The sequence below is a fragment of the Chionomys nivalis genome, chromosome X, assembly GCF_950005125.1.
Source record: "Chionomys nivalis chromosome X, mChiNiv1.1, whole genome shotgun sequence".
Taxonomy (NCBI): Eukaryota; Metazoa; Chordata; class Mammalia; order Rodentia; family Cricetidae; genus Chionomys; species Chionomys nivalis.
In genome coordinates, this window is record NC_080112.1 from 565,560 (window position 1) to 577,215 (window position 11,656).

An 11,656-nucleotide genomic window follows, 5' to 3' on the forward strand; every position below is an offset into this window, starting at 1 on the left:
GGAGTTTCTAGCCTCCTTGAGCACCTACACACATGTGCCATTCTCTCTCAGAGATACACACATGCACACGCAAAGAAAAATAATTTAAAATACCAATGACATTGTTCACAAATTTCAAAAAGTAATCTAAATTTTATATGGAATCACAAAAATAATAGGACAAGCAACTTTTTGCAAAAGGAACAAAGCAGAAAGTGCAATGCTGTCTGGCTTTGAAAAGTTGTAATAATCAAAACACCATGGTATTTTCATAAACATAAATACATACAGCAATTGAACAAAAGATAGCTGAGAAGTAAATCCGTGCATCTGAAGCCAAGTGATTTTGACAAAGATGGTAAGGACACACACTGAGAAAAAGGTTTTTCTCTTTCAATAAATAGTGCTGAAATATTAGATATTCAAATGCATAAAAATGAAACTAGTTTTCAATTTCTCACATTACAAGAATCAACTCAAAATGTATTGAATACTGACATGAAGTACTTGAAATTATTAATCTCGAAGAAAACACAGGGAAAATGCTTCAGAACATTGAAATGAACAATGTTCTTCTTTAAAGCCTCCAAAAGAACAGGAAACAAAAATAAAAACAGACAAATAAGTTATATAAAGTTAAAAAGAGTTTTCATTAAAAAAAGAAACACTCGGTAGAGTGCAAAGACAGACTAGAGAACAGGAAAATATTAGCAATGCACACCTCTGACAAAGAGTTGATATTCAAAATACAGGAGGGATTTCAAAAGCTCAATATCAAAACACAAAATTACTCAATTAACACTAAGCATTAAATCTAAAAAGATGTGTCTCAGAATGAATGCAAACGATCATTAAAGGAAAATGAAAATTATTGAATATAATTAATCATAAAATGTAAATTATAATAGAATGTCACTTCAACAAGGGAGGAAGGACTATTATCAAAAAGATAAACAGATACTTATCTGGGAGAGGAGATAGATACCATGATCACTAAGGTGGTCTACCCAGGTGAGGCTTATCCATTGCACTCAGGATGTGCTGACTCTCTGCGATTTCCCCAAATGTTGGAAAACTAAACTGTATAATTTGTAGTAATGGGAGCACTGAGTTCATGCTTTCCATGGGGCGGAGGGAACAAGACTAAAAATAACAAGTGCCTGTGCAGATGTAGAGTAAAAGGGAACCCTTGCACACTGTTAGTTACAATATAAATTAGGAGCGCTATTAGGGAAAACAATATGGATAGTCTTTTAAAAATGAGTTGGAAATAGAGAGATGCCTATGATACTTTGCTATTTGCACAAAAGGTATCAGATTAAAAGTACATTTTTGTATGTTTTTTAAAGAAATAGCAATAAATGCACATGCATATGCATGAATAATATTTTCACATTTGAGCATAGAAATATTTAGACAATTATTTAATTAAGGACTTTTGTGTTTTTTATTTAACTTTAATGAAAATTAACTGTATTTGCAATTTTAACGGCAGAGAAATATTTAAATTAGTAGATGTTTATGTTTGGTGTAATCAAGAAGGGAATACACTAGTCTCCTGTCCGTTTTTTCATGCGCTCCTCTTACAAACAGTGTGGTGGAGCTAGTGTCGCATCTACGCGAAGAATTACAGTAACCCGGTTTTTGGTGATGAGTCAGAGTGCGTGGTGCTGATGCTGCTGCCATTTCATCACCTTTGCGAGCACAGCATCCATCCTTCTGCTTCCCTAGCGCCTGGGCCTACCTTATTTCGGGCTACTGGGCCAGTGATGTGCTCGCGGCCAAGCCAAATAAGGGCTGATCGGAGCTAAGGCCTTGGTGGGGCGCCCCCTTCCGCCTCCCCAGGCCCGGGCCGAAGAGTTCTGCCAGGCCACGGACATGGAGGCCATTTGGCTGTACCAGTTCCGGCTCATTGTCATCGGCGATTCCACGGTGGGCAAGTCCTGCCTGATCCGCCGCTTCACCGAGGGCCGCTTTGCTCAGGTTTCAGACCCCACCGTGGGGGTAGATTTTTTCTCCCGCTTGGTGGAGATCGAGCCAGGAAAACGCATCAAGCTCCAGATCTGGGATACAGCGGGTCAAGAAAGGTTCAGGTGGGAGTGCAGCACGGGCCCGCGCGAGCAGTTGGGGGAAGGGGGTAGGGGGGGTGTCTTTGGTGCTCATCTGGCCCCTGAGGAGAAAGGATTTCCTTGGTTCTTTTCGTGATGTCGCCGAGGTGACAAGCAAGGTTCTGGGGCTTCTGCTCAAGCTCACTTTGAGCTTGCTAGGAGTTCAGTGCAGGAAAAGAAGCACCCAAGCAGGGGAAGGCCATTCATTATTAACACATTGTTTGCACCACAACTCCATCAACCTGCTTTTTGGTAGCTAATGAATCATCTGGAATTGACTACTATATAATTCATCAAAATCAGAGCCCATGTTCAATAGTTTATAAAAGTATTTTCAAGTCATCTTAATATGACTGGAAGCTGTAAGTAGGTAACTAGGTAGGTATGTAGGTAAGTAGATAAACTAGATAGATTAGATATATATTGACGTCTTTTTATATCTCTATTTATATTTGGGGGGGGGAGAGAGGGAGAGAGAGACAGAGACAGAGAGAGAGAGTCCTAATAAACGAATTGGAGACTGATCAATTGATTCTCTCTTAGAACCACCATACATTCAATTTCCAGAGAGTGAAACTGTTTCTGAGGAAATAATGTGAGGTTACTCACATAAGAGAATGCCATATAATATAATATAATACACAGAGCCCCTGATCTTTTGAAAACTTCAGTACTACTATAGTTGGAAGGAATACATACAGAGGCAACACACAAAAGAGCGTTTTGTTGTTTGTATTTATATGCCACTCCCTACTGTACCACTGGATACTTATTGGGCAATCAGTGAGTATGGTTATTTTTCTCTCACAATTCTTTGTTCTTCCTTTTAGTCTGTATTTGTGATTTTATGTATGGATACAGAGTTGAGAAGTTTAGCTGGAGAAGGTGAAGCACAAACAGAGATAGAAAATGCCCAGAGATGAGAAACAGCATGAATAAAAACAGAACTGACAGAAAACAAACTACATAAAATGTTTGCAGAGAACAGTTTAAACTAAAGTAAGGTAGAGCAGCAGAAACCAGAGCAAAAGGATTCTATACCCCCATATTTATATCATTTACTCATTCTCTGCTGAACATTAGTTGAGCATAGAAGGTACCAGTTAGGTCACTGAAGCAGGATACAGGTAATAAATACTTACAAACTTAAGTTGCCTCTAACTTCTCACTTGTACAAAGCTTTGGCAAATACTTTATACAAGTTCTCATAAATAAAGAAAAGTATCTTGTATATGTTTACTGGGGTCTTTGTTTGAACAGCTTGTTTATATTTATTACTCATTATGTATTTTGCAGTATTGATTTTAGGACTTCTTTATATACTAAAAATAATAACCCCAACACCAACAGTGGTGGCACATGTTTATAATTTCAGCCCCCTGAATGCTGAAGCAAGAGGATAATGAGTAGTTGAAGGCCAGCCTGGACTTCTGTCTAATAAAAATATTAACCCTTTTATGTCATTTATGTTGTAAGATATTTCCCCAGTTTGCCATTTATTTTTTCATGTTATGATTTTTTTTTATTCGGGAAAGAGGTCTAGTTCTGTGTGCTTTATGTTATGCTTAAAACATTTTGACCCTTTCTGTGCTAAATACAAATTACTAATGCATAAATATATTCTAGAGCTTTGATTGATTGCTCATTGATTTCTCAAAGCAACATTTTCACAAATTAGAACTTTTTCTGATATAACTATCTTTCTAAATGAATCTTCAAACATAAAGGAATTAGGAATATTTTAATTCCCCAGGGTTAATCTCGCTGGTTCTGGATACTTGAACTCATTTGTAAGGCCTACTCATACCATCTTTTTCTTGGACTGCAATTCCCTAGATATTTCTCCATTAACATTGGCCATTTTCCCATAAATTTTCATCCATAGAGCTCTTCATTATTTATCATCCCATCTGAGAAGACAGAAATCCTAAATATAGATTTCAAAAATTGCAATAGTCTAAAACAAGTGATTATAGAGGCAAATTGTTCTGCATCTTTTCATAATCTCCTACATTCTTAAGCAAAATACAATAATATATATTTATAATGAGTCTCATCAACTCAAGAAATTAAAATATGTGATGTTTCTTCTGTTTGAGAATTACCATAAATATACAAGTAGGCTTTAGAAATAACCTAATTACATGATTCAAATTAAATAATATAACTTGATGGGAATGCTTTGACTATTTTGGCGGATTCTCCCAGCTAGTACCTCCTCAACCAAACTCTCTGAATTTTGTCAATGAGTAGAGATGTTAGGCATTTTTCTCCAGAACAATTTTTAATATTTATTATTTTATTTTATGTGTATGGGTGTTTTGGCTACATAGATGTCTGTGAATCATGTGAGTGCCTGGTGGCCATAGAGGCCAGAAGAGGATGTCAGATCACCTGGAACTAGTGTTAAAAACAGTTCTGAGCTGCCATGTGGGTGCTGGAAATCAAGTTCTAGTCCTTTGGAAGAGCAGTCAATGCTCATAACTACTGAGCCATCTCTCTAGCCATGACCCAGAACATTTTACCATCCACATTTTTTCATTCCCACATGGCTTAGGAAATAAAACAAGATTGTTTTTTCTCTTCATAGAAGTTATTGGTGATATCTGATAGAAAAAAAGTAGCAATAATGAAAACAAAGAAATGGAGTAATGGTAAATAGAAAAATGAAATATCTTACAAGATATTTTTCTTGGTTCGTCAATTATATTTATAATCTCTATTCATTATAATAAAATCATCTTATTCTTGAAAATTCTTTTAAACTACTAACACTTGCCACATCAAAAAAAAACACTTTAATGCCCATTATTTCATTTTGCTTTATGATTACTCTATAACTCAGATGTCTTATTTTGCAAATTATGTTTTAGTTATTCAGGTTTGGAATCAGGGGAAATAATTGTGGTGAAAAATAAAGCTCAGTCATTTCCTAGGGGTTCTTTCAATGTCTGGATCAAGGGAAAACACCTGAAAGTTCATGAGCATTCATTTCTAGGAAGGGTTATCTTAACATTTTACCCAACTGAAAATTTATCGTTATTGTTATAGAATGGCATTTATATTTACTAAAAGACTGTCAGTAACCAGGAACACTAGCATACACTGAGTTCATTGGAGTGAAGGAGTTTGGGCACGAACTTTATTCTTTACTTCTTTCTTGTGTTTTAGATCCATCACTCGCGCCTACTACAGGAATTCAGTAGGTGGTCTACTCTTATTTGACATTACCAACCGCAGGTCCTTCCAGAATGTCCATGAGTGGTTAGAAGAGACCAAAGTACACGTTCAGCCCTACCAAATTGTATTTGTTCTGGTGGGTCACAAGTGTGACCTGGATACACAGAGGCAAGTGACTCGCCACGAGGCCGAGAAACTGGCTGCTGCATACGGCATGAAGTACATTGAGACGTCAGCCCGAGATGCCATTAATGTCGAGAAAGCCTTCACAGACCTGACAAGAGACATATATGAGCTGGTTAAAAGAGGGGAGATTACAATCCAGGAGGGTTGGGAAGGGGTGAAGAGTGGATTTGTACCAAATGTGGTTCACTCTTCGGAAGAAGTTATCAAATCAGAGAGGAGATGTTTGTGCTAGTCAACCCTTATATTTTCAAAAAATACTCTCCCATTTGAACTTAAAAGTTACCGAAATAAATAGAATCCTTATGTGACTGAAGAGAACTCAACCTTTGAATAACAAATGAGCCTTCTTCCTAGGGGTGGAGCTCTGACAGGTTCATGTGTGGGTAGATAGGGAGTCCAGGTGCTGTTATTGAAGGACTAAATTGCTGACATGGGCTAGATTAGACATTGTTTTATGGCCCAGGCTTGGCAATGATTGTTCTGTGTGCCCTTTGTGAACCACATATTAAGGGTCTGGGGTTTTGGAAGTAGGTTCCAGGAAAACATACCTACAGAGAGAAAAACTGTTCCTTGGTATTTTAACTTTGCAGATGTGGTGACCATAAAGAAACATGTAGAAGGAAATCAAGTATCAAATTGAGGACAATTGGAATAACTGAAAGAAGAGTATATGGTATCAATTTATTCAATGATAATACCATGCCAGATGTGTCCTGGGTTTGATACAAACACACTAATTCACTTTTAACAGTTCAACTGTAAAATGAAAGGCCCATATGAATTATCTATTCAGTAAGGCCCTTACAAGGTCGAGCAGTCTAGTAAAAATGATGTGATTATGAAAAGGGAAGTCATTCACACCTTGTTATTAATCACATTTGAGAAAGTGTACACTCTCAAGATAGAGTTACGAACTGTGTGAAAGAAACTGTCCCGTGTAAAATGACCATGTGTGTCCTCTAACCATACCTGGACTTTCATTGCATCAGCGAACTACAATCTGAAAGTAAGCATACTGTCTGCTTCTTTAGGCACTGACAGTGACAACACAGAGATTGTCTACAAAGAACCCTGAGTCAAGTCCTTGATCATTGGTTCTGTACTGAATATTTGCTCAACATGTGGCCCTGGAACCCTTAAAAATCCTGCATATTGATTTACTTCACCTATTTGATTACCATAATAGTCCTGTGAGATTTTTATTTACCCAATTTTACAGAATAAGAAAGCAAAAACCAAGTCTACCTGATTCCTAACTTTTTTCACTGAATCATAATGCTGTTACATGAATAAATAATTAGCTTTGGAAGTCATGTGATTATAAATTAATGTTCTCTACATGATAGGATATGTTTTCCTTATTGTTTTACAGCTCAACTATAATCCTGCAGGAATCTAGGAATGAATCAAAGGTAAAGCCCATTCAGGTATTATTGACAAGAGTGCATTAAATAAGGGATTAATTGCACATCTGAAAAAACATTAAAACTGTGTGGGTTTCTAAGTGTTCTTCTCACAAACTAAACATTTTATTGAAAGGAACCAAATACAACAATGGGGAGTGGGATGCGGATAAAGTACTCATCCCACAATAACCTTGGCCACCCATCTGCTATGTACCTACACTGGATTCCTGTCTACCCGAGAGAGTCAGCTCTTAATTCTCAGGTGAACAGACAGCTAACCACATCAGCAAATTAGAATGGCTGACATGAAAATTTCATTATCTTCTTGAAAAGAAGTGATGCTTTAAATTACTTTTTGGATTGTAGCCAGTTCAGCTAGGCAAAAGCCATACTTTTCACAGTAAGAAAACTATTCTGATTAGAGTCAAGTTTCTCATATCTGTTGTGATAGAAAGATCAGCAAACTGTTTTTGCAATATCCTATTCAAGTTCAGTATGAATATGTGTGCATCAAAAAGTCTGGGAATTTGTTTCAGCTAAAATAAACCAAATAATAAAAATTATGCAAGAGCATTCTGCCACCTTTGCTCCAATTTGGATAACCAAATCATCTTAGACCAATTTACATCATCAACTGCAGGTGAAGTGGTCATTTATTCTAAATTCATTTTACACAGTTTAAATTGCCAGCTTCTTGGTTGTAGAAGGCAAGGCAAACAACATTTTTTGTGAGTTGACACAAAATTTCAACAATTATACTTGTGTCTAGATGGTTCCAAAGTTAGGATTATCCTGTGGATAAATGAGAGTTGACTATATTCTTGTCAACTTAGAAAAGGGGGTGGGGTGTAGAAATAAAACATGTCTACAGCTTTCTTGACAAAACTACATTAATATACTTTCCCATTCCTGACTTTTTTTAAATGCGGGTTTCAAAATACCCAACATAGATGCAACAGAGGTGGCTGAATTTAACTGCTTGAATAAATTCTAGAAAAATCTTAAAATCATTTTAGTAGAATTCAGTACTATTGTCACTGCAATAAATGGGTTTTAGAAAATAAGTGTGAAAAATCAGATGTTCATAGAATACTGAGGATAAAGCTTTAGAAGCTATTTTCCTACATAGGTAAAGAAAAGATTAACTTGTAACAATGATCACAACTGCATGTTGGATTAGACTGTCTTATATTCCAGAACAAAATGTACTGTATTCTTTGCCTCACTTTGTTGTGCACTGTAATGAAATGTGAAAAATTCTTTATTTAGCTGTATGTGAATGAAAATGCTTGTATTTAGTAAAATGGTTGATTATGTGACTGTGAGATTCCACATGTGTGTTGTAGCTATTTTTAGAATGTGTCCTTTCATTGTAGCAAAGAAGGATACCAGTAAGATACCAATCAGATACTGTAATGTATACTAATATGATATCACATACTTTGCATAAATAGAGTCATCAGTATCTGAAAGCCAAAGAGAGGACACAATTTATTAAAGGTATATGATTCTCATGTTGAAAACCACAGAAATCTCACTACTTCATTTTTAGCCCAAGCCTCTATGTAAAAAGTTGAATCTGTGAAGCATAAAACTTCCAACATTATAATTTCCAATCAAGAATTGTAATTCTTTCACCAGGTGAGTAGTTAATTACAACTATTGTCTTCACTGAAAATTTTTTTTCAGCAAAAAAAAAAAAAAAACTACTGTGGCACACTGTATCGTATGAGGAACACTGCAAGTGTGGGGACCAGTTGAAACATAGTCATCTAGCACATTTGCCAAGGTGGATATTGCACATCTGAGAAAAATAGAAGAGAAATCTTTGATTCTGGATCTAGGCATACACAGGCTAATCTCAGCACAGCTTTATCACTTTTACAGTCAAATAAATTAAGTGGGGATGGGGGTGGGAAAAGAAGAAGTAAAATATTAACAAAAAACAGCATTTCACAGTTTTCTACTCTCTTAAAATTTTCTATAGGCTTTGTCATCTTTTCTTCATTTATATCCTTTGGTGATCTCAGCCATTCTGTGGTCTAAAAGACCATCTGTAAGCCAGTAAGCTCTGGACTGGTATGTTCAGCTCATTTATTACCCATGGACTCAAGACTTTTTTATTTTACATACCAACCACAGTTTCCACTCCCTCTTCTCCTCCAGTCCCCTCCCCCCACCTCCTTTCTACCATCCCCCATCTACTCCTCTGACTCCAGAAGGGGTAAGGTCTCCCAAGGGAATCAACAAAGCATGGAATATCAAGTTGAGGCAGAACCAAGCTGCTACCCCTTGCATAAAGTCTGGGTAAGGCATCCCACCATAGGGATTAGGTTTTAAAGAGCTAGCTCATGCTTCAGGGACAGGTTCTGGCCCCATTTCTAGGAGCCCCACAAAGACCAAGCTACCTGTCACCCACATGCAGAGGATCTAGTTCGATCCCATGCTAACTCCCTTGCTGTCGATCCAGAGTCCATGAGCTCCCACAAGCTCAGGTCAGCTGTCTCTGTGGGTTTCCCTGTCATGATCTTGACCCTCCTTGCTCATGAATTCCTCCTCCCACTCTTTAACTGGACTCCTTGAGCTCAGCCTAGTGCTTGGCTGTGGATCTCTGCATCTGATTCCATCAGTTACTGAACAAAAGCTCTATGATAATAATTAGGGTAATTACCAATCTGATTACAGGGGAAGGGCAATTCTGACACCCTCTCCACTATTGCTAGGAGTCTTACCTGGAGTCATCCTTGTGGGTTCCTGGCAGTTTCCCTGGCACTAAATTTCTCCCTAACACCATAATGGCCCCCTCTATCAAGATATCTCTTTCATTACTGTCACCCTCCAACCTGCCCCCAACTCAACCATCCTGATCCCTCATGTTTCCCTCCCTTTATCCCCCCTCTACCTCAACCCCCAGTTTATCCAGGACATCTCATCTATTTCCTCTTCCCAGGGAGATTCATGTGTGCCTCTTAGGGTCCTTCTTTTTACCTAGCTTCTCTGGAGCTGGGAATTGTAGCCTGGTTATCTTTGCTTTATATCTAGTATCCACTTATGAGTGAGTACATACCGTGTTTGTCTTTCTGGGTCGAGGTTACCTCACTTAGGATGGTTTTTTTTTTTTTCTAGTTCTATCCATTTGCCTGCAAATTTTATGATGCCATTGTTTTTTTCCACTGAGTAATACTCCACTGTGTAGATGTACCACATTTTCTTTATCCATTATTTGGTTGAGGGGCATCTAGCTTGTTTCCCATTTCTGATATTATAAATAAAGCTGCAATGAACATAGTTGAGCAAGTGTCCTTGTATATTAGAGCATCCTTTGGGTATAAGCCCAGAACAGTATCATTGAGTCTTGAGGTAGACTGGTTCCCAAGTTTCTGAGAAACTGCAATACTGATTTTCAAAGTGGCTGCACAAGTTTGCACTCCCCCCAAGAGTGTAGAGTGTTCCCCTAACTCCCACATCTGCTTCAGCATAGACTGTCATTAGCATTTTTGATCTTAGTCATTCTGACAGGTGTAAGAATCATTTTGATTTGCATTTCCCTGATAGCTAAGGATTGAACATTTCTTTATGTGTATCTCAGCCATTTGAGATTCTTCTGTTGAGAATCCTCTGTTTAAATCTGTATCCCATTTTTAATGGGATTATTTGATATTTTGATGTCTAGTTTCTTGAGTTGTTTATATATTTTGAATATCAATTTGCTGTCCAATGTGGGGTTGGTGAAGATGTTTTCCCATTCTATAGGCTGCCATTTTGTCATATTGACAATGACATTTGCCTTACAGAAGCTTTTCAGTTTCAGGAAGTCCCACTTATTATTTATCTCTGGGTCTATGCTGTTGGTGTTATACTCAAGAAGTAGTCTCCTGTACCAATGCCTTCAAGGCTACTTCTCACATTCTCTTCTATCGTAGCTTCAGTGAAACTGTATTTATGTTAAAGCCTTTGATCTACTTGGACTTAAGTTTTGTGCAGGGCAAAAAAGATATGGATTTATTTGTATTCTTCTACATGCTGCTACCCAGTTATGTCAGCACCATTTGTTGAAGATAATTTCTTTTATTCATTGTATATTTTTGGCTTCTTTGTCAAAAATCAGGTGTTCATAGTTGGGTGGATTATGTCAGGGTCTTCAACTCAATTAAATTGATCCATGTATGTTTTTATGCCAATATCAAACCGTTTTATTACTATAACTCTATAGTAGAGCTTGAAGCCAGGGATGGTGTTAGCTCCAGAAGATCCTGTATTGTACAGGATTGTTTTAGCTATGGTGGGATTTTCATTTTTCTATATGAAGTTGAGTATTGTTCTTTTGAGGTCTGTGAAGAATTGTGTTAGGATTTTATGGGGATTGCATTTAATCTATAGATTGCTTTTGATAAGATTGACATTTTTACTATGTTAATCCTACTGATCTCTTTCCTAATTTCTTTCTTCAAATGCTTAAAATTCTTGTCACATAGTGTAGCAGGCTTAACAAAAATCCAGAGACGAATATTGGGGTTCAACCTGAAGGTCAGAAAAGCAAACAGCCAGCCATTGGCTCTTACCGCTCTCTCAGTCTGAAATGGTCATCCTGCCTCCAGGAATCTCAGAATGAGACTAACTATGACATGTTTCTTCCCATTTTGTATTCCTCTCTAGTGCTGGGATTAAAAGCATGCACCACCACTGCCCAGCCTCTATGGCTTACTAGTGTGACTGCTGGGATTAAAGGTGTGCACCAACACTGCCTGGCCTGTATGGCTGACTAGTATGGCTGCTATGCACTGAATTTCAGGCAAG

General features: G+C 37.5%; 1 protein-coding gene and 1 non-coding gene across 2 annotated transcripts; both read left to right on the top strand.

The window, feature by feature from the left end:
- The first annotated feature begins 936 nt into the window (after positions 1-936).
- Positions 937-1,104, top strand: LOC130868752 (U1 spliceosomal RNA). Its single transcript, XR_009056564.1, has one exon. It is a non-coding gene; the product is annotated as a U1 spliceosomal RNA (small nuclear RNA).
- Positions 1,105-1,669: 565 nt separating this feature from the next.
- Rab39b (RAB39B, member RAS oncogene family) lies at positions 1,670-8,461 on the top strand. The gene is made up of 2 exons (XM_057758938.1): positions 1,670-2,072; positions 5,259-8,461. Exons 1-2 carry the CDS (start codon positions 1,858-1,860, stop codon positions 5,683-5,685), a joined length of 642 nt encoding a protein of 213 aa, XP_057614921.1. The 5' UTR covers positions 1,670-1,857; the 3' UTR covers positions 5,686-8,461.
- Positions 8,462-11,656: the final 3,195 nt, after the last annotated feature.

What these genes read in the sequence shown, in the direction of transcription:
- Rab39b (XM_057758938.1), top strand. Translation starts at nt 1,858, where the DNA reads ATGGAGGCCATTTGGCTGTACCAGTTCCGGCTCATTGTCATCGGCGAT. An exon ending in GCGGGTCAAGAAAGGTTCAG is followed by an intron (nt 2,073 to 5,258) that starts GTGGGAGTGCAG and finishes CTTGTGTTTTAG; the next exon opens with ATCCATCACTCGCGCCTACT.